General features: G+C 40.8%; 3 protein-coding genes across 4 annotated transcripts; all 3 read left to right on the top strand.

The window, feature by feature from the left end:
• The first annotated feature begins 355 nt into the window (after positions 1-355).
• On the top strand, positions 356-3,284 carry LOC127167420 (NLR family member X1-like). 2 transcript variants are annotated; one of them, XR_007827984.1, is made up of 3 exons: positions 356-389; positions 1,920-2,188; positions 2,325-3,284. XR_007827984.1 is itself a non-coding variant. In XM_051113450.1 (2 exons), exon 2 carries the CDS (start codon positions 2,412-2,414, stop codon positions 2,949-2,951), a length of 540 nt encoding a protein of 179 aa, XP_050969407.1. In that variant the 5' UTR covers positions 1,833-2,188; positions 2,325-2,411; the 3' UTR covers positions 2,952-3,284. The 2 variants fall into 2 exon arrangements, 1 of the variants encoding a protein (XP_050969407.1); XM_051113450.1 differs by lacking the exon at positions 356-389 and having other exon boundaries at positions 1,833-2,188.
• Positions 3,285-3,506: 222 nt separating this feature from the next.
• Positions 3,507-4,382, top strand: LOC127166668 (NACHT, LRR and PYD domains-containing protein 12-like). Its single transcript, XM_051112126.1, has 2 exons — positions 3,507-3,694; positions 3,976-4,382. Exons 1-2 carry the CDS (start codon positions 3,507-3,509, stop codon positions 4,178-4,180), a joined length of 393 nt encoding a protein of 130 aa, XP_050968083.1. The 3' UTR covers positions 4,181-4,382.
• LOC127167419 (ribonuclease inhibitor-like) lies at positions 4,105-20,887 on the top strand. Its single transcript, XM_051113449.1, has 7 exons — positions 4,105-4,195; positions 5,269-5,432; positions 6,388-6,561; positions 7,047-7,220; positions 7,653-7,826; positions 18,654-18,839; positions 20,037-20,887. The coding sequence occupies exons 3-7, from the start codon at positions 6,476-6,478 to the stop codon at positions 20,041-20,043; spliced, it is 627 nt and encodes a 208-aa protein (XP_050969406.1). The 5' UTR covers positions 4,105-4,195; positions 5,269-5,432; positions 6,388-6,475; the 3' UTR covers positions 20,044-20,887.
• The last annotated feature ends 2,335 nt before the right edge of the window (positions 20,888-23,222 follow it).

Here is a 23,222-nt window from a genome sequence, read left to right as displayed (position 1 = left end):
GTTTGTGTACCTGTCTCTTTTGGACTCCTCTATCCTCTGTGTATGGGACTTCAAAAAGCGTTTCCAGTTCAAATTACTGAACGGTGAACCTGATCGGAGTAAACCACGCAGAGACTATGACAGAGGTCAATGCAAAATCTCAAGGAAGATACAAAAATTTGCATCTGTGCATGTTTGCTTGACTGACTTTAATTCTCCCCACACAGTTTGGTCGAATGCCCTTTGAATACTGAAAAACAACAATGTGGTTCTGCATTGGAAGTTGTGCAGAGTCATGCCACAGTTCTTTAAAAGAAAGCAGAAGTGAGAAGAATAGCAGTGCTTCTGTTCAACAAGCTGCCACTTCAGAGGAGAAGAAAGATACATCTCCAAATATTGTCATTGTTAAGGTGAGTTCGTAAATAACTTTTTAATTGTTACTGATCACTGTTCTAGTTTCCAGTTATGAAGGCAGATTCATGCAGCGCAGTTAGTGACAGTAATGCAATTTAAGTTTAACAACCAAATTACTTTGTCTCCTGTCTTTTTATCATAAATACACAGACTGATTCAACATTCCAAGCTTTGTTTAATATTACAGATTCATTTTGATAATGTTGATTAATATAGAACAGAGACATTAACTACAAACTCTGCAACAGATATTAATATCTAAAACATAGTGAAAACACTATTTGTTAGCACAGTAACAAGATCGATAGTTTAAGACGTTAACTTTTAAGCACAAAACAAGATGCTTCTCTTTAAATGCAAACACAATTTTTATTGGACAATTCTAGGACATGTAAACAAATCTAACCCATAAGCACACATTCACAAGTTGCAGGAAGAAAGAAAGGGAAGAGTGACTTTTAAGAGAATGAACATGAAATCCCATTTGAACATATGAAAGTAATTCAATATCTTAGATCTATACAAATCATCAATTGAGTTTTCAGTGAGGCTATAAAACTTTACATTACGTGCACTAGTTAAGCTAGAATCTGGACCCATTACATGCATTCCTTGTGTTGGATAATTTTCGTCCTGTGGTGTCATTCGCTGAAAAGGGGGTTGAAACCATGTATCTGTCTCGTCCCTTAAATAAAAGCTCGCAGATGGATCCGCTTGCCTCTCGTTTCATTCACTCCGTTACACATGCATTGAAGGTGTGTTAAGCTGCGTTCACACTAAGGGTTGCCTTGACAGCAAATCAGGTTTCTTGCCACCAAATACAAACATTTTGGAGGCAAAAGACTAAATATAATATAAATATAAATTCAATCTGTACATACAAAGAAAAACGAATAAGAAGCAGAGCCTACTTTTTTCCATTGCATATGTTTATCTACAGCTGAGTGGAGAACGATCACATAAGCTCTACCATCTTTCCTATTTGCTGTCGCTCCCAAAAGTTGCTCTTCATTTGCATGAAGTTGAGCGTTTCTGAACTTTTTCATGTCACTGGACGCCCCATCCAGTCGCCTACGGTCGCTGGAAATCGCCATCTCTCCACTGAAATGAATGAGGTTGTGTCGCTTTGTCGCTGCCTGTCGCTTGTAGTGTGAATGGGGCTTTAGCGCTAAGATCACGTCAGCAGTGTGGTGAAGTGAACTTTTGCCCAAATGGTGATTAGATCCACAGTTTTGGTCCGCTGCATTTAATTTGAAAATGCACATACAGATTGCGTCCGGTGTGTGACAGAGTCAGCAGTCTCTAGTTTGTGCAGCAGCAACATCCTCCAATGGGTCCTAATATCATCCGGTAAGGACCTTAATTTGTTTAGGGAGGGAGATTTATGTAGGCCTACTTGTAATAAAATACACAAATAACATTAAGATACTTGTGTTTCTGAATAAATAAAGCCGTAATTGAGGTTGTTAGATCCTGGCAATAAAAGTGAAACTTTTTGAACACTTTGTCCTCTTCTTCTCCAACAGTCCATGAAGGATGATGACATCTGTTTCAGTGCTGCTTTATGATACTCTGGATGACCTGGAAAAAGTCAGTCTGAAGAGATTTAGCAGTCTCTTAAAACAAGATGGGTCTGTTCAAGCTGGTAAACTGGAGGATGCTGATGTCACTGACATAGTGAATATAATGATGGAACATTTTGGACCAGAAGAAGCTGTGAAGATCACACTGAACATCCTGAGGAAGATGAGCCAGAACCATCTAGCTTTAACTTTGCAGGACAAGTACACAGAAGGTAATAAAGCGGCAGCACAGATTTATAAATTGTATATTCCTTTTTCTTTTTCAAATGTTTACCAAAGCTGCATTTATTTTATAAAAAAATGTTGTATAATATTACAATATAAAATAACAGTTTTCTGTTTTAACAGCTTGTAAAAAATAACCTCTAGTGTTACCTTGAGAAGTTTCGGGTTTTCGGAGGAAAATTTTTGGCAGCCAAAAATGAATTCCGAAAGATGAATTGCATTAAAGACAAAGAGATCAGTCTGCATGAGTTTCTACAGAAATTCAATCCTGAAATGAAGGACCTACAAACAACACAGATATATAAGAAATGTACACTTGCCTTTATCTTTGATGGACTGGATGAGAGTCGACTGACTTTAGATTTTGATAGCGGAATGGTGACAAGTGTTGAGGAGCGATCATCTGTAGATAAGCTGTTTACAAGTCTGGTGAATGGGACTCTGCTTCCATCAGCCCTCGTCTGGGTGACCTCACGACCAGCAGCAGCCAATCAGATCCCTCCTGAGTATGTAGGATTGTTCACAGAGGTGCGAGGATTCACTGACCAGCAGAAGGAGGAGTACTTCAAAAAGAGAATTAAAGATGAGGCTCAGGCCTCTCACTCATTAGGAAATCTCGTAGTCTCTTCATTATGTGCTACATTCCTGTCTTCTGTTGGATCACAGCCACTGTTCTTCAGAAAGTCCTTATGGAGAACAATGCAGAGAGCACCACAACACTCACTGAAATGTACATTCACTTTCTGCTGATACATATGAAGATGAAGAGTGAGAAGCATGACAGAAAAACAGAAAGAGTCCGTACTAAGCTCTTAGATTCCAATAAAACCATGATTTTGAAGTTAGCCAAGCTAGCGTTTGAAGAACTAAAGAAGGAAAACATTGTGTTCTATGAGGAAGATCTGAAAGCATGTGGTATTGATGTGAGTGAAGACTTTGAGTCCCTAGGAATGCTGACTGAGATCTTTCAGCAAGAAGCTGTACTTCACGTCTGAAAAACAGTCTGAAAAATACAGAACCCCTGAAAATATTCCATTGCATAATTTACTTAACAAGGCTGTTGAGAAAGCAATGCAGAGTAAGAGAGGACATTTAGACCTCTTTTTGCGGTTTCTGATGGGCATTTCACTGGAATCGAATCAGAACCTGCTCAGAGGCTTGTTCCCACACACTGAAGACAGCAAAGACAGCATCACAAAAACAGCTGAGCACATTACAGAACTATTAAAAACACAGGACATCTCATCTGAAACCTCAGTAAACCTGTTTTACTGTTTACTGGAGCTCAATGACAATTCATTATATATGGAAATACAGAAGTACCTTGAATCAAATACAAAGAACCACCTCTCATCTTCCATGTGCTCATTGCTGGCTTATGTACTGCTCATGTCAGAGGAGGTGCTGGATGAGCTCAACCTAATGATGTACAGGACCACATTGGGAAGCCACATGAGACTTCTCCCAGCTGTAAGATGCTGCAGAAAAGCAAAGTAAGTAACTTGCTTTTAATTTAGTATTTTAAAATCAATTTTAACGTAAGAAGCAGCGTGATGTATGTTCTTTGCTGATTTTAAAGAATAAAAGCTGTATTTACTAAACAGTGATTTTGTAGACATTTAAAACTTAATTTCACTTGACTGTCACAGTTGCAACATTACAAAGCATTTTGAATTTTTCTAGGAAGTTTAAATGTTCACATAGCACATGACATAACTAACAGTGTTCCTACAAAAGAAACACAAATGTACACAAATATCCTGTTTTCTTACAGGCTCTGCGAATGTTATCTCGATGATACCTGCTGTGAAACTGTGGCTTTAGCACTGCAGATACCAAACTCACCCCTGATAGAACTGGACATGAGTGACAATGACCTGCAGGATTCAGGAGTGAAGCTGCTCTCTGATGGACTGAAGAGCCCAAACTGTCAGCTGACTAAACTAAGGCTCAAGAGTCAGATGTGTTTTATATGTTGATTTGATACGCATAAGGTATCATCACCCAAATCAAATAGATTACTGCATGTAATTATCTTTTATAAAACTGATAGTTCTGGTTCTTAATTGGTGACTGGCTGTGCTGCATTTGAAGCCATTGTAAAATACTCTGTAAACAAACACCTGTGAACTAGTTACATCAGTATTGTACCACTTCATCTGCTGTGTGATTCTTTTTAAGTTTACGCAACTCATATGTAGAGAAAGAAGTCAGTCGTTGCGATTTGGAGAGAATCCTCATGCGGATGTCACTCCCGAAGCTTTGCAGCATGTATGCCACATTGGCTCCTCTTTGCAGCATAAAAACAAACTTTTATTTAAATTATGAATGGACTATAACGACATGAAATAACTCAAAGAGCGCTCCCTTAATCAATAAAAAGCTGTCACTCATTTCAGTTTATCGCAATCTCAGAAAATTCTGTTATAATCAACGAATCTCTCTGCACAGCACGATTAATCTCTTATTTACATTGCATCTACACTGTGAGCTCCCAGAACCCAGGACTGAACAAAAATTGGATGAGTAACTGAATCGCCTCTGATTGACCACTGCATTTCAGAAATCAATAGATATGTCTGTGATTGGCTACAGTGTTTAACACTGCAAAAACAGAGCACAAACACAAATACACATTGAAATCTGCTTGAGATGGCTGCTGCTTATTTTTGTTTTATTGTTTTTTATTTAGTTAAAGTTAAGTTTGCCAGCTCCCACTTTCTTCCTTCTTGAATCTTTAAGTTTGTTACATGGATATATACAGCTTCTTTTAATCATCCCAGCAACCCACCCGAGGGTTGTGATCTAGAGTTTAAAAACTACTAGTCTAATCTCAACAACATCTTATAATATTACTTTATCTGCATGACAAGTCCAAAAAATAAATAGGAATCAAAGACAAATTTATTTAATACCGGTCCCTCACTCCCACATATTAGGGCTGGTGGTGGAAATCTCCTTATTTTCTGATTGGTGATAAAAGTATTTTACTAGTTAGTACACAGATAAAAGTAATTTAAGTATTTAATGTGTATGTAATTATCCTGTTTTTCATTGTTCTTTATAGATTGGAATCCTGTTTTCTCACTGGTCATTCCTGTGAAATTTTGGTATCAGTTCTACAGTCATTAAACTCCCGTCTAATAGAGCTGGACATGAGTGACAATGAGCTGCGTGATTCAGGAGTGAAGCTGGACTGAAGAGCCAAAACTGTCATCTGGAGATACTAAGGTTTGATACTCATTCACTGAATAATCAAATTCGTGAAGTGTCTGCTAGTAGATCTGGTAATGAAATGTAAGCTAAGGTTAACTCATAGTAATTAATTTATAGTAATTAATAAATAATTCATAATTACCAATATAACATGCATACAGCCATTACTAGATTACATTTGCAACACTAGATTGACCAATCAGAAGATGGGAATAGAATAAAAATGTTTGTGTTCTAGAATGTTTAATATATTCTTTCAGATATGATTTTGAGTCCTTAATAGAGGATGAAGTTTCATCAATTTGATGTTTATACACTGTTTAAAATTATTATTTATTTATTAAGAATGGCTTTAAGTTATATTTTTTCAAGATTGTGTGTTTTGATGGTAACAGTTTTTACCAGTACGACTTTATTTTGCAAATGGCTGTAGAGATAAACTGGTGAAAAATTTGAAATCAACTTAATTTTCAATAGAACATGTATCTTTATAAAATGATACAGAATACTCTAACTTTTGTCGATATAAATGGATGTGTAATTATTCAGTTTATTTTTCTTAATCTGTTCAGTTTGGCAAGCTGTGAACTCACTGATCAGTGCTGTGAAATTGTAGCATCAGTTCTACAATCATCAAACTATATAAATATATCATGAGTCACAAGTTCAGTATTTCTGCTAAATCTGTACAGATTTGGTTACTATTACTACAGTATGTGCTTGTCAGTAAAAAGCTACATTTGAAGTTACTGAACATCAAGTTACTGAATATGCTAAAGAACCTGAGATCCTGATCTTTCTTTGAATCGGACAACAGTTATGAGGGTGTAAAATGTGATTAGTTATTATACAGTATAATAAAAGAGAACCTGATGTCTACCATATTATTGTTCTCAAACACTGATGAAACTCTGAAGTCATTTAAATATTTAATCGGTATGTTGTTATCCTGTTTTTAAATTCTGTCCAGGTTATCGGCCTGTAAATTCACTAGTCAGTGCTGTGAATATGTGGCATCAGCTCTACAATCATCAAGTTCCCGACTGAGAAAACTGGACATGAGTCTCAATGACCTGCAGGACTCAGGAATGAAGCTGCTCTCTGAAGGACTGATGAGCCCAAACTGTCAGCTGGAGATACTTGGGTTTGAGATCAATATCTCAGTGTATTAACATTACATTTAAAAAAAAAAAAAAAATATATATATATATATATATATATATATATAATATATAATATAATATATATATATATGTGTGTGTGTGTATATATATATATATATATATATATATATATAGATGTATGTATATATATGTCTATATGTATGTATATGACCGATATACTGTAACTGACGACATAACTATGACTGCTCGTAGTATCTTTTGTGCTGTAATATAAATTGATAAAGGCTACAGCGTGCGCCTCCACATTTGTGCTCATATCATTCTTCAAATGGATGCACAGTATAACAGCAGACAGGACAGGAAATTTTGTTTTTACTCGCATATGGCTTGACAACATCTCAGGGGGGATACACAATTTCTACCGAGGGGTATATATATATATATATATATATATATATATGTACATGTGTGTGTGTAATTATTTTATTTTTTTTATTCTGTTCAGATTGTTTAACTGTAAGCTCACTGGTCAGAGCTGTGAAATTGTGTCATCAGTTCTACAATTATCAAACTCCCATCTGATAGAGCTGGACATGGGTTACAATGAGCTGCAGGACTCAGGAGTGAAGCTGTTATCTGATGGACTAAAGAGCCCAAACTGTCAACTGGAGAAACTAAGGTTTGTGATTCATTCATTCAGTGTACTGACACATTAAAAATTCTACTAAACATTAAATATATAGTCAAAATTGATATAATGTGAAATTTGTAATGTGTATGTGTAAGAGTCACTCTCAGAGGAAAGAATACTGTTGAACAGAAAACAATGCACAGAATGTCACCAGCACAGTTTAAGATGCTGCAGATGCAGTATTTTATTTACACAGAACCTAAAATGCAAACTTGCCCAAGCAAGGCTATTTCCTTCAAGAAATACAAATTTATTTGCATATGATCCTCAGTATCTGGTAGATGGCTGTGCAGATCAATTTGAGAAAAAAACAAACACATTCTTCTTTTACTCAAACTTTTATGATATGACCGTGATTCCACTTTTATCAGTTTATAATAAATAGATGTGTAAATATTGTGTTTTTATTATTCTGTTCAGATTGATGGACTGTAAACTCACTGGTCAGAGTTGTGAATTTGTGGCATCAGTTCTACAGTCATCAAGCTCCCGTCTGCTAGAGCTTGACATGAGTCACAATAAGCTGCAAGACTCCGGGATGAAGCTTCTCTCTGATGGGCTGAAGAGCCCAAACTGTCAGCTGGAGAAATTGAGGTTTGAGATTTAGATGTTTTTATATATGAATTTGATACACAAGGCATAGAGATGTAATGATTAACCTGTTTTCTTGATGTATTGATTGTAAATCCTGCCAATGCATATGCATTGAACTTGAAACATGGATTTTTGAACTTTTAATTATTATTATTATCATTATTATTATAATTATTATTATGTGGTTTATTGGGCAATAATCAGTCAAAAATGCTACAAATCAAATAAATATATAATTTTTAAATATTTATTTTAGGAGGCTGTGATTAGAGGTGCAAACAAAGTACATGGGTGACAACCATAAAGCATGCAAAGGAAATAAGCAGTTACAGCAATTTTACCAACCCTAATTTGAACACAAGAAAGTATTTTACAAGGAGCATAATACAAGTCTCAGGTGTCCCCATAATGTGTCTGTGAAGTTTCAGCGAATGGCCGTTTTGAGTGGAAGCAGAAACACATTGTTTTTGTGCATGTCTCCTTAAATGCAAATGAGCTGCTGCTCCCCGGCCCCTTTTCGAGAGTAGGGCTGCCTTTACAGCTCATAACTCAAGTACTCTGCCAAAAAAAAACATGTTTGATTTGGATTATCATGTCAATTGCATTGAAATTATGTGTTTTAAAGCCATATTTAAACTTCTGATATATGGTTTTCTGAGCCCACACATCTGAAGCATGCGCACAGTAAGTAGCTGTCAGGAGGAGTGTGAGTACTAAACTAACTTCTCTTTCTCACACAAGTTTATGTTAAAAAAACGTATATATGTTACAAAAACAGCTGGGTAAGAAATCTTATGTTTATATTGGATCTATGTATGTAAGTGACAGCAGCGTAATATGGTACTTATTTTGCTACGCTACACTGTTAATATGACATAAAAGCACCGGGTTTTAGACCAACCTATTTTGTATTTACAAAATGAGTTCACAGGCAAATTTGCTTTATTTATTTTCCCCGGCGTCAAAATTAGACAGTGTTAGAAAACATGATTCCTGGCTGCATCAATATCCATTGACCACTGGATATTTGTTAAGTTAATTAAACAAAAGTTAATTTACAGTGTTTCTTGATTGCTAAAACACTATAACCAGTCTTTTGAACCAAAATTTCAAAACCATAATGCCATTTTTTAAAAAGCACACCCATTTCCCTTAGCTATAAACACTATTCCCCTGCTTTAATACATGAGTCAGATTTGGTGAACTGTTACGGAAAAACTCTACACTCAAATCTCTACATTTCTCAGTGCTTACACCATGTGGTCATTTAGAAAGCAATAGCAATCAATATTGTTCACTCAAGTCTGCAAAGTTTGAGCTCAATTAGCACACAATTACCCAAGTGGAAACACTAGGAGTCAAAATTCATCACACACCAATCAGAACCTTCGATAGAGATAAAAGGGCCAAAGTCAGCTTACAGTTTGGTGCTTTTCTCAGATCAGAAATGAAATGTAAGATGTGAAATTATTTCCTCATGAATTTAAAGTCCGGGAACTCTGACAAAACTGATGCCATGCAACAAAACAATAAAATTAATCTGGAGAAGAGATCTTCAAAGAGGACAAACAACACCACCTACTTGCTCATTTACAACCCCCTTCTCCTGTCACGGTTGTCGTGTGCGTGGAGAATGAAGCAGGAGGAGAGCTGAGATCCAATAAGTGCAGTTTATTCCAATAATCCAAAGTGAACATAAGAACAAACAGCAGGGAACCAGCAGGGAAACAGCAAACACGACGAGCATAAAATGGAGTAACAATATAATCGCCGACAGGAACACTAGGGAACAACCAAACTTAAATACACAGAACTAACCAATGGAAAACAAGACAGGTGAAAGTTGAACAATGACGTCACTAACAAGGAACGGAACAGGAAGACTAAACAAGGGAAACACTGGGAAAGGCACACAAAACAGTCCACAGGGTACACATAGTCCTGACATTAACCCCCCCTCCCCTAAGGCGCGACTCACGCTGTAGCTAAATACATAGGGGTGGGAGGGTGGGCGCCCTGGAGGCTGTACAAGGCAGACATCGGGGGAGCAGGGTGATGCCTCAAGGGCGGGTCCAGGGACCATGGCAGGTCTGGGAGTTCAGGGAGCCATGGCCAAGGGTATAGTCCGGGCGGCCGTGGTGGGTCAGGGAGGTCAGGGAGCCATGGCCAAGGGTATAGTCCGGGTGGCCATGGCGGGTCTGGGAGTTCAGGGAGCCATGGCCAAGGGTATAGTCCGGGCGGCCATGGTGGGTCTGGGAGTTCAGGGAGCCATGGCCAAGGGTATAGTCCTGGCGGCCATGGCGGGTCAGGGAGGTCAGGGAGCCATGGCCAAGGGTATAGTCCGGGCGGCCATGGCGGGTCAGGGAGGTCAGGGAGCCATGGCCAAGCACACAGTCCATGCGGCCAAGGCTGATCGAGGGGGTAGTCCCCCCCAAAATTTCCTTGGGGGAACTTAGGGTTCTGCCAGCCCTGGCGAGCGCAGGAGGAGGCGCCGGCTCAGGAGGGCGCGCTGGGGGGCGCGCTGGACGCGCAGACTCTGGAGGGTGCGCCGGAGGAGGAGCCGACTCTGGAGGGTGCGCAGACTCTGGAGGGCGCGCTGGAGGAGGAGCCGACTCTGGAGGGCGCGCTGGAGGAGGAGCCGACTCTGAAGGGCGCGCTGGAGGAGGAGCAGACTCTGGAGGGCTAGCTGGACAGAGCTCCAGCTCTGGAGGGCGAGCTGGACAGAGCTCCGGCTCTGGAGGGCCTGCTGGAGCTTTCGAGGGCAGTGCGGGCAACTGCGTCAGGGACTGTGACCTGGGGAGAACAGGGATAGAGGAGGCAGACAGACAAGGGAGAGAAGCAGGGAGTTCAACGTTTAACGCCGCCACCATAATTGGTTCTACAGCCAAAGCTGACACCGTTGGAGGCATTGGCGCGGCTTCTCCGGCGGAAGAGGCCTTTGGAGTGCACGCAGGACTGAGCTCCGGCACTGGAGCAGCAGCTTGACTTGAGTCCGCCGCTTGACCTGAGTCTGGAACAATAGCTTTAACTTGACTTGACTCTGGAAACATTGCGGTAACTTGACTGGACTCAGGAAACACAGCTGTACCTTGACTTGACTCTGGGGACGCACCCGGAACTTGACTTGACTCGACTTGAGGAGATGCAGCTGTAACGTGACTTGACTCAGTAAACCCAGCAGCAACGTGACTGGACTCTGTGCACGCAGCGGCAACTCGACTAGACCGAGGAATAACAGCCGTAACGTGACTTGACTCAGGAACAACAGCCGTGGCTTGACTTGACTCAGCCGCTTGACTTGACTGAGTAAAGGCAGCTGCGACGTCACTTGACTCAGGAAGCACTGCCAAAACTTGACTCGACTCAGTAAACACAGCTGCAACGTGACTTAACTCTGGAACCACAGCGGTAATGTGACTTGACTCAGGAACACCCGCTATAACTTGGCTTGACTCATGGGGAACAGCTGTGACTTTACTTGATTCAGGAACGACGGCCGTGAATTTACCTGACTCAGGAACGACGGCCATGACCTTGCTTGATTCAGGAATGACAGCTTTGGCTTGACTTGACTCGGAAGCTTGACTGGACTCGGAAAGCACAGCTACAGCTTGATTAGACTCGGGGGATGCAGACGTTACTTGACTAGACTTAGTAGACGCAGCTGCAACTTGACTTGATTCAGAAGACGCATCTGAAACTTGACTTAACTCAGGAAATGTAGCTGCAACTTGACTTGACTCAGGAGACGTGTCCGCAGCTTGACTTGACTCAGCGGACACAGCTGCAGGTCTACTCGACACAGGAGACGCAGCTGCAACTTGACTTGACGCAGCTACAACCTGACTTGACTCGGGCAACACAGCTGCAACTTGACTTGCTTCAGAAGACGCAGCTGTAGCTTTACTTGACTTAGGAAACGCAGCTGCAGCAGGACTGGACTCAGAAGAAGCAGCTGCAACTTGACTGGACTCGGAAACTTGACTCAGGAGTAGCAGCCGTAACGCGCTTGAGCGCCATTTTAGCTGCCCATACAGTCATTAGAGGAGAGTCTAACAGGTGGGTCTTCAAGACCACAGAAGGCGTCCGAGCGCTGGCCGCAGAAGGCGGCGTATGGGCGCTGGCCGCGGGAGGCGGCGTACGGGCGTTGGGCGCAGGAGGCGGCGTCCGAGAGCTGAGCGCGGGAGGCGGCACCCGAATGCTGGGCACGGGAGGCGGCGCCCGAATGCTGGGGGTGGGAGGCAGCGTCCGAGGGCTGGCCGCGGGCTCTGGGCTGAGGATGACGGAGGAACTGTGGAGAACTGGGGTGAGTGAGGGAGGACCGGAGGGAGAGGGCTCGTTGGGGCAGCACGTGGAGTAAGCTGGTTGGTGGTGAGCTGGAGCGGCCGTGTGTTTACAGATGGAGGGAAGAGTATAATCTTCCACATCGACATAGTAATTGGAATTATAAAGAGCAAGGACATAATTGATAAATACCGCTACGGGTTTGCAGCAGTCATCAGGGGTAATAGAATGGAACAAATTATCATCGTTTAGCCCCATCTGAAAACACACGTTAATAGTAGCATCGCTCCAACTCACCAGATGAATGACGCTCAAAAAATCCTCCACATAATGCTCCAACGGCCTTTCCGCCTGCTGAAAATTAAACAAATAGTCCTCAGCCCAGAGCATTTTTGAGGTCGGCGAATTCTGTCATGGTCGTCATGTGCGTGGAGAATGAAGCAAGAGGAGAGCTGAGATCCAATAAGTGCAATTTATTCCAATAATCCAAAGTGAACATAAGAACAAACAGCAGGGAACCAGCAGGGAAACAGCAACCACGACGAGCATAAAACGGAGTAACAATATAATCGCCGACAGGAACACTAGGGAACAACCAAACTTAAATACACAGAACTAACCAATGGAAAACAAGACAGGTGAAAGTTGAACAATGACGTCACTAACAAGGAACGGAACAGGAAGACCAAACAAGGGAAACACTGGGAAAGGCACACAAAACAGTCCACAGGGTACACATAGTCCTGACATCTCCCCTCTGCCTTCTCTGCCTCTCTCACACTTTCCCCCCCAAAAGATTCCACTGAAAGTCACTAAAAGTCACTAAGAATGTCCATATACTACATGTTACATCTTGTGAATATGTTGTTTTTCTCCTACATGTTTGGTATCATTCTAAAGGTCTCCTGTGCGATTGGTAAAATGGTTTCAATTTCACAGCAGTCACTTATATTATGGGGAAGACTGAACATTTTTGTAGAATTGTGTTTTGCTGCTGAGAGGTGTGTTTTCCCCTTAGGGTCAGGTGAGAATCTCCAGCCAGGTGTGACCCTGGGTCGTGAGATCTCCTGATAAATCAAAAGGTCTTTGTTTTTACAACTGATTAGAAGATTTGTTTGTTCTGGTCTGGGTATGTAAGGGAAGTGACAAAACACTACTTTGTTTTTTTTCTGTAGCCAGAATCCCCCACATAGCGTATGTGAATCTCTGGAGCTCTGCACTAGAACTCACATGTTGCTGTGTGTCTCCCCTTAGTCAGGTATGCATCTCCTACTCTTAGATTAATCTTTGAGCAACTGACGTTAGGTATTTATCTGAACTGGAACTAAATTTAATTCTGAACTGGATTTTTATTGTTTAATTGTGTAGTTGGTGTGATACATTTTACCTGACAAATAAATTGTTACATTTGATTCAATCTGATCTCTTCTGAAATGATTATTTCTAGTAGATTAAAGTGTAGTCTGATATTTTCCACAAAGTTTGCGTCCAGGATGGATCATACCGAAGTACCAATGGCTGGACCATGGGAAACACCCTTAAGGGCTTCTGATTGCTGACTGTCACTGGCTTAACATGTTGTTGTTCTCGTGATTATAGAAAAAATACACTTTATGGTAAGAACTGCAGGGTGCAGTCTGCATAAAATGTATTATAACCACCCCTCATCCTCTGAGTAAGTCCAGAACTGGCGAGCTTGTGTCGTGCGTTCACTGTTGGCCAAGTGAATTGCGAAGCGATATTAGGTCCTTAATGACATATAATTAAAAGTATGGGATTTCCAGATAATCAAATATCTAAGTTGACAATTAAATTAAATTGATAATCTGTATTTGTGATCAGTTTAAATTAGAGAAACAGCCTAAATTTACAATCACATGGAATTGGAGTCAGACTAAACATGGAGTTAGATTAAAATTGAAACTAAATCCTGATAAATTAAGTGGATTTTGCAAAAGCGCTGTTAAAAGACCGAACATGCATTAAACCTTCAACCAAGTCGCTGGACTCCGCCTTTGGGCCAGCGAATGGATCCTTACAGAAATGTTCAACCTCCACATCATCTAGTCACTTGTGCACATCATAAAATGTTTCTCATTTTTTTTGAACAAGTTGTGTTTGCTTTGGTACATTCATGCAACTGATTATGCAACTGATTTGTCTGCAGTGTCCTACATTATCAGTTCCTATAGTCATGTTGCTCAAAATGTATTACATGTATTGTAACAGGACTCGTATGAAGCGTGATAGATCCAAATGCGAGCTTTTATTGAACACAACGTAGTCAGACAGGCAGGGTCGATCTCCAAACAAACAGTTATCTCCAGGGCAAAACAATAGCGTAATCCAATAAATAGGCAGAATGTCAAAATACCAGTGAGCAGTCCAATAAGTAACAAATAAACAAGGCAATGGAACAAGGCAAAAACTATGGCATGGAACAAGGCAAAACTATGGCAAAAAACTAGACAAAACTATGGCAAGAAACAAAACCATGGCATGAACAAAACAAGGCAACAAAACAGAATCCCCCCGGGAGTGACTCCTGGCGCTCAAACAACAACAGTCCAGGAGGGTGGGGGAACAGGGGCAAAGCAGGGGGTGGGACGGAGGGCCAGGTCCATGTTGAGGAGGTGGGCCTGGATCGTGGAGCAGGGACAGACAGTGAAGCACTGGAGGACCTGGACCATGGAGCAGTGGCAGACAGTGAAGCACTGGAGGACCTGGGCCATGGAGCAGTGGCAGACAGTGAAGCACTGGAGGACCTGGGCCGTGGAGCTGTGGCAGACAGTGGAACCTTGGAGGACCTGGGCCGTGGAGCTGTGGCAGACAATGTAACCTTGGAGGACCTGGGCCGTGGAGCAATGGCAGACAGTGGAAACTTGGAGGACCTGGGCCGTGGAGCAATGGTAGACAGTGTGACCTTGGAGGACCTGGGCCGTGGAGCAATGGCAGACAGTGGAACCTTGGAGGACCTGGGCTGTGGAGCAGTAGCAGACCTTGAAACACTGGAGGGCCTGGGCCGTGGAGCAATGGCAGACAGTGGAACCTTGGAGGACCTGGGCCGTGGAGCAGTAGCAGACCGTGAAACACTGGAGGGCCCGGGCCGTGGAGCAATGGCAGACAGTGGAACCTTGGAGGACCCGGGCCGTGGAGCAGTAGCAGACCGTGAAACACTGGAGGGCCTGGGCCGTGGAGGAATGGCAGAGTAGGAAGCCATGGTGGAGTAGGCAGAGCAGGTAGAGCAGGGAGCCATGGCGAGGCAGGCAGAGCAGGCAGAACAGGAAGCCATGGAGAGGTAGGCAGAGCAGGCATAACAGGGAGCCATTGCAGGACAGGCAGAGCAGGCAGAACAGGAAGCCATGGCGAGGTAGGCAGAGCAGGCATGACAGGGAGCCATTGCAGGGCAGGCAGAGCAGGCAGAGCAGACAGGAGCAGAGATATCCAAAGTGGAACTAGTGACATCCATAGCAGAGCGGTGTTTTCACTGACGATTTCCTTGGCCGTGGCATGACAGGTAGAGAGTTTATGATAGGCCTTCTTGGCTGTGACATGACAGGCAGAGAGTTCATGATTCATGCTCATGGAGAACAACAGCTGTATCTTGACTTGACACAGAAAGTGTAGCCCTGACTCAACTTGACACCGGAGGATCAGGTATCACTTGATTTGTTTTGTGTGTGGGAGACATGATGAGATGAGGTTTGGATGAGATGGTGTTGGACTGATGAGGCTCGGGCGTGGCAGCCATCTTGGCCGGGGACTCAGACGGGGCGGCCATCTTGTGAACGGGCTTGGGGATGGCAGCCATCTTGTGAACAGGCTTGGGGATGGCGGCCATCTTGTGGACTGGCTCTGGGATGGTGGCCATCTTGTGGACTGGCTTGGAGATGGCAGCCATCTTGTGAGCTGGCTGTGGGAGGGCAGCCATGACAGGTACAGACTCTGGACGGGCAGGTATGGCGTGAACAGGCCCTGGGGTGGCAGGCATGGCGTGAGCAGGCCCTGGAGCGGCAGGCATGGCTTGAGCAGGCCCTGGAGCAGAAGACGTGACGTGAGTAAACTGTGACTTGGTAGACGTGACATGAGCAGACTTTGGCTTGGTGGATGTGACTTGAGCAGGCTTTGGCTTGGCAGGCATGACGTGAACAGGCTTTGGCTTGGTGGACGTGACTTGAGCGGGCTTTGGCTTGGCAGGCTTGGCATGAGGGGCCTCTGGCATGATGGTGACAATACCGGACATGACATGTAAGCATTCTGGTGTGGCAGATACTGAAGGATGGCAAGGTTTGTCATTAGCAATCCCCACAGTAAAAGCTGATTCAGCCAGCAACAAAGCATAGTCAATATAACGAATCAGAGACCAGTGGCGGTGATGACCTGGCATTTTGTGCGATATGTCTTTGTTCAAACCATAAAAGAAAATGTCCTTAAGAAAGCTTTCTTTAAAATCTACCAAGTGACAAAGTTCACAAAAGTCCATAACGTACTGCTCGATGGGCCGGTTACCTTGGTTATCTGTGAGTTGTATCCAAAAGCTACTGGATCTGTGGGGCGGCGAAGTATTCTGTAACAGGACTCGTATGAAGCGTGATAGATCCAAATGCGAGCTTTTATTGAACACAACATAGTCAGACAGGCAGGGTCGATCTCCAAACAAACAGTTATCTCCAGGGCAAAACAATAGCGTAATCCAATAAACAGGCAGAATGTCAAAATACCAGTGAGCAGTCCAAAAAGTATCAAATAAACAAGGCAATGGAACAAGGCAAAAACTATGGCAAAAACTAGACAAAACTATGGCAAGAAACAAAACCATGGCATGAACAAAACAAGGCAATGAAACAAGAGAAAACGCTTAGTAGAGTCCACACAGTAAAACAATACTTCGCGCTTCCTGTTTGGTGTAGGCCTCCTTTTATGGCCACCAAACAGGAAGTAACCAACGAGGCAGCAGAGGGAGCAGCAACAGTCAGTTCATGGGTAAGGGCTCCCTCTGCTGGTGTGGCGTTACATGTATATAGTCTTACCCCTCAAAACATCAAGTCGTTAGCTCATCGTCTTTACAGTTAATGCTAAATTTTTGTCTAGTTGTCATAAACTGTCAAGCATATTCTACACATTTCTATTAGACTTTTTAAAAATTGTCATGAATTGTTCAAGTGAATATTGACTTTAAATAATGTAGAGACTACAAATTAACCAATGATAAAGCAGTTCTCTGAAATAGCTCAAAGGTACATCTCAACATCTCATGAACCTTCAATTGGAAAGTATATATAGACAGAGGACAACACAAGAGTTACAAATTCTGACAGTGGACTTTCTAATTTTTATTTTCGCCTTTGCCCATATTTCCTTTTCTTTTCTATTTCACAATGACTTTGTAATGTATTTGTATTTTATTTTTTTTTTTTTTTTATCTTTATATATTTTTTTCAGACCACTAGTAAAAGTGTAACTGTGAATCCTATCTGATCTTTTTCAATTAATATCCCCCATACAGTAAAGGTCGACAACAACAACGTGGAAGAGAAATAGGAAGGGCAAGGGCAAGAAAACAAGCAGTCTCATAGATTTTAGTTGATGCGTGGCAGGGTTGGATCAGGCATGCTAGAGGATTTTACCTGTCCAGGGCCAATTTAGTCTGTGATGTTGAGGAGGTGCTTTGGCCTGTCCCAGACCAAAGACAGGATGCTGGGGCAGAATAATTATTTTTGTTTTGATGTTGTACTCTACAGACAATAAATTAATGATTAAAACACTTGCAAATGCATATGTCATGTCTGAGAGCAAAGTTTGTTTTTTTCAGCAAGATTGAGTTGTTTTGAGTGGAGAGCTTTATTCTGACCTGAATATAGTAAGTTTGGGGAATTGAGTTAAAAGTCACGGATTTGTGTTTCGCAAAAAAGAGGCATAATTTCAAGAAATTTGTTTAAGCAATTGAGAAAAACTGTAATAAAATTAATCAAATCTCAGTGTTGTTTGCATACTCATAAACCTGTAGTATTAATCATGAATTGAACTGATTAGTTTACTCAGATATTTACAGCACTAAGCACTCCCCTAATATAACATTGAATTACACATGTGTTAAACCTCACTTGATAAGACCAAAAAGTAAACAGGAATAGAAAATATAAGATACTTATTTAACTCTTATGTTGTGTTAACCTTATAACACCTTGAAAAATGACAAGAAGATTGCTTGAAATTCACTCATTTCATTATGCTATACTGTCACCAAATACTAGGACAGGTTTTATATTTATTTGAAACTGAACACAATGACTTTTTTTCATGAAAAACTAATGTATACTAGGTCAGTTCAGTCATTTCCAAAAAAGAAATACAAAAAACTTGTTCTATTTGAAAGATTTAATGTAATATTTATGATGTTTTTGTATATATATATATATATATATATATATATTTATTTATTTATTTATTTTTTTTTTTTTGTATGCCGGTCATTGCAGTTAGCAGCTAAATGTATGAGTTCTACATCACAGATGTTTTAATTTTTTCTGTGTGTCTTTGTAGATTAATGGTTTGTGAGGTGAGAGATAAAGGCTGTCGTTATCTGGCTTCAGCTCTGCGTTCAAACCCCTCACACCTGAGAGAGCTGGATCTCCTCTTCAATCACCCAGGACAATCAGGGCTCAAGATGCTCCATGAACTACTGAATGATCCAAACTGCACACTGAATAAACTCAAGTGTATTTACAAGTAAGATTCATCTCATCCTCTGAATGTCTGTATGTGTATTTCAGGTCTGTAATAGTGCTGTAGGGTAAAACGTTGCTTAGTTGCACATCAAACTCATTGAACAGGCATTCTTTAAAAGACAGCTCACCCCAAAAAGAAACTTGTCGCTTACTCACCTTAATGTCCCTTTCAAAACTAAATCATTGGTCACCAAAATTGTTTGATTACCAGCATTCGGCAAAATGTCATCACCTGTTTTCAGCAGAAGAAAAAAATGTATGCAGATTTGGAACAAAATGAAGATAAGTAAATGATAGCATTTTCCTTTTGGGTCAAGTACAGTAGTGGTTTTCAATTCTGGTCCTGGGGACTCACTGCTCTGCACATTTTGTGTCTCCCTTATCTGACACACTATGTACATGGATCTGAATCAGGTGTGTTAAATAAGAGAGACGCACAAATTGTACAGAGCAGTGGGTCCCTAGGACTGAAAAACACTAAACCACAGTATCCCTTTAACAAAATGTAGCTTTAAGTGTAGTTGAATCAGTGGATTGCTCGGTTGGATATAACCACACTCATTGTGTTTGGACTGAAAGGCTTGTCATGTTTTACATGTGGCCTACTGTACATGATTTACATGGCACTTATGATTGCGTTTCTTCATAGTATTTAAAATGAAATTCCCCTGTTTAACTGGGGTACATCCTTGTTCATTGCATTCCTTGTTCATTGCATATATAATATTATATATATATATATATATATATATATATATGTGTGTGTGTGTGTGTGTGTGTGTATATGTATGTATGTATGTATGTATACACAATACACACACACACACTGTATGTATAGTCATAATGTCCTTATTTAGTTCAAATGTGTCATGTTTATTTTTGTATGGGTGTTTTTTTGTTTTTTTTCTGCTGTTAGCTTAATCTGACAAAACCTCCGTCCGCTGACTTTTTTTCCACACATTACTGGTGTGCATCTTAATACAAATCAATGGCAAAATACATTTTAAGATATGTAACTAAAGTTACTTTCTGTTAGGACAGCTCAAACATATGCTTTTAGCCTGGGACTAGGTTTAAGCCTTGTCTGTGAACCTGCAAATTTATTTTTAATAGTGAAGATTGTGAGAAGGAGTTCAGGATTACTGTATCACTGTAAATCTGTTGTTTTGTAATGTTAAATGTTTTCTCTTATGTGCAGCAACTGACCTCACTGGGTACAAACGCAGCAAAAACTCGTCTCATTCTGTCTGAGGAGAACATCATAGGTCAAACATGTGAAAGGGCATCAGTTGTATCCTCATCATCCTGAAAGATTTGATGAAAATACTCAAATTCTGTGGATACTAAATGGAGTCACAGGTGGGCTGAACCATCATTTGCATGAAAAAGAAAGTAATGAGTAGACATTGTTAATTCAGATTTAACAAATTCCTGGAGTCTGGACTGCTCTGATTACAGTTTCACTGTCAGTCGCAATAATCTGAGAACTGTCTTATCTGCTCTTCATCAACACTCTGACAGAGTAGGAATGTTTCTAGGCTGGCTGAATGGTACTTTGTCCTTCTACAGTGTTTCTGACACACACATTCAACACCACATTCACTGAACCCGTCTACACTGGCTTTGGGGTTTCTCATCTTTCCCCATACAAATACACATATTTGATGCTGCAGGTGTATTTGTTTGAAACATGAATCATGGATTCATGGATTTAAACCTCCTCTCATGAGATTCCTGCAGCTGTCTCTGAAGTTTGAGTTGATATGTTCACTTCTGAGTGATCAGGAAAGAGAGTAAACCTGTTTTCACTATTCGTTAAGTGCTTTTAAACACATCTCAGGTAAAATAATTCATGAATTGAATAATTTCTGAGGTTAGTTATATGAAAGCACTTTACAGGAACCTAAGAAGTGCTTGTGCTGATAACCATTAAATCATCCATTAGCCAGATACAGAGAATATCATCTGTGTGTGTGTGTGCATGTGTGTGTTCAACCATTCTAAATCTAAAGCACATTTATTCAAGCACATAATGTTAATTTCTATACCTTTTTTCAAAACAATTTTTTTTTTATGATCATATATCTTATATGATTCTTATATATGATCATATATATATATATATATATATATATATATATATATATATATATATATAAAAGTCTGAAGTTCTTAAATTATTAATATTAAAAGTCAAAAATATCTAAATCAGCTGACATTTGTAATCTAAAAATTCTCTTCTTTGAAGTGTAATAATCCAGTCTTGAATATAACTTTGTTAGTGTAATTAGTATGATGTATTCTGTTGCATTAATTTCAGTGGATAATGCTCTTCTATTTCCACTGGACTAATAGTGTCTAAAATGGGTCATTAGACAATTAAGAATTCAGATGGTAGTATTTTTAATTAAAAGATCATTTGAAGATACAATAAAAGCTAATAGTCCCTGTTTTTGGATAGAGGAATATTTCATTTTGACAATCACACATTTGTATCCACACAGATTGTGATTAATGACCTGAACAGAGATATATTTGGAAGTGGATCAGTGTGAAGTGTCCGTATTAGGTGTGGGGTTTCCTTCATTATGACTCTATGGTCTTTTAAGATATTGTCCACACACAGTGAATTGATTATATTATTATTTTCTTTTCTGCATTTCTCTCAGGGGTGATCATCTTTGTAAATGCACTTACATTGACCAAAATTATAAACACAACACTTTTGCTTTTGCCCCCATTTTTCATGAGCTTGCCCCCATTTTTCATGAGCTGAACCATAATCCGTCTCCAAAGGCGTTTCAGAGAATTTGGCAGTACATCCAACTGGCCTCATAACCGCAGACCATGTGTAACCACACCAGCCCAGGACCTCCACATCCAACGTCTTCACCTCCAAGACGGTCTGAGACCAGCCACTCGGACAGCTGCTGCAACAAGAATTTCTGCACGAACTGTCAGAAACCATCTTAGTGGAGCTTATCTGCATGCTCGTTGTCCTCATCGGGGTCTCAACCTGACTGCAGTTCGTCGTAACCTCGAGTGGGCAAATGCTCACATTCGATGGCATCTGGCACTTTGGAGAGGTGTTCTCTTTACAGATGAATCCCAGATTTCACTGTACAGGGCAGATGGCAGACAGCGTGTATGGCGTCGTGTGGGTGAGCGGTTTGTTGATGTCAACGTTGTAGATCGAGTGGCCCATGGTGGCGGTGGGATTATGGTATGGGCAGGCGTATGTTATGGACAATGAACACAGGTGCATTTTATTGATGGCATTTTGAATGCACAGAGATACCATGACGAGATCCTGAGGCCCATTGTTGTGCCATTTATTCACGACCATCACCTCATGTTGCAGCATCATAATTCAGGGCCCCATGTTGCAAGGATCTGTACACAATTCCTGGAAGATGAAAACATCCCAGTTCTTGCATGGCCAGCATACTCACCGGATATGTTTGGGATGCTTTGAATCGGCGTACAGTGTATCGGCGTGTTCCAGTTCCTGCCAATATCCAGGAACTTCGCACAGCCATTGAAGAAGAGTGGACCACAATCAACAACCTGATCGACTCTATGCGAAGGAGATGTGGTCACACCAGATACTGACTAGTTTCCGGACCCCCCCAATACAGTAAAACTGCACATTTTAGAGTGGCCTTTTATTGTGGGCAGCCTAAGGCACACCTGTGCAATAATCATGCTGTCTAATCAGCATCTTGATATGCCACAGCTGTGAGGTGGATGGATTATCTCGGCAAAGGAGAAGTGCTCACTAACACAGATTTAGACAGATTTGTGAACAATATTTGAGAGAAATAGGCCTTTTGTGTACATAGAAAAAGTCTTAGATCTTTAAGTTCAGCTCATGAAAAATGGGGGCAAAAACAAAAGTGTTGCATTTATTTTGGTCAGTGTAGATTCAATATAATGGTTGTAGATACTATATTCTTTATTTCTTAGAATTTTGCTGTTCACAGATGTGTTTCTTAATTGTTTTACGGAAACTGCGATGCATTATTTTTTTCAGGATTCTTTAGAAAGTTCAAAAGAACAGTGATCTTTGAAATATAATTATTTTGTAACACTATAAATGTCTTTACTGTCACTTTTGATCAATTTAATGTGACCTTAATGAATAAAAGTATTAATTTGTGTTTTAAATAAAAACAAGTGTGTGTATATATATATATATATATAATATATAATATATAATTATTTTTTTTTAGGTGTATATATTTTTCAGGGTGCGTGTAGAGACCATGTCAATCAGAACACAGTTCATGCATGGAGCTATCTTCTAATGAGCTGATTGTCTGAATCAGGTGTGTTAAATGAGAGAGACATGCAAAATATGCAGAGCAGGGAAGCGCAAGAATTG

Source organism: Labeo rohita, chromosome 6 (genome assembly GCF_022985175.1).
Source record: "Labeo rohita strain BAU-BD-2019 chromosome 6, IGBB_LRoh.1.0, whole genome shotgun sequence".
In the NCBI taxonomy this organism is placed as follows: domain Eukaryota; kingdom Metazoa; phylum Chordata; class Actinopteri; order Cypriniformes; family Cyprinidae; genus Labeo; species Labeo rohita.
This window is presented reverse-complemented; position numbering and strand designations above follow the sequence as displayed.

What these genes read in the sequence shown, in the direction of transcription:
- LOC127167420 (XM_051113450.1), top strand. Translation starts at nt 2,412, where the DNA reads ATGAATTGCATTAAAGACAAAGAGATCAGTCTGCATGAGTTTCTACAG.
- LOC127166668 (XM_051112126.1), top strand. Translation starts at nt 3,507, where the DNA reads ATGGAAATACAGAAGTACCTTGAATCAAATACAAAGAACCACCTCTCA. An exon ending in AGATGCTGCAGAAAAGCAAA is followed by an intron (nt 3,695 to 3,975) that starts GTAAGTAACTTG and finishes GTTTTCTTACAG; the next exon opens with GCTCTGCGAATGTTATCTCG.
- LOC127167419 (XM_051113449.1), top strand. Translation starts at nt 6,476, where the DNA reads ATGAGTCTCAATGACCTGCAGGACTCAGGAATGAAGCTGCTCTCTGAA. An exon ending in TGTCAGCTGGAGATACTTGG is followed by an intron (nt 6,562 to 7,046) that starts GTTTGAGATCAA and finishes TATTCTGTTCAG; the next exon opens with ATTGTTTAACTGTAAGCTCA. An exon ending in TGTCAACTGGAGAAACTAAG is followed by an intron (nt 7,221 to 7,652) that starts GTTTGTGATTCA and finishes TATTCTGTTCAG; the next exon opens with ATTGATGGACTGTAAACTCA.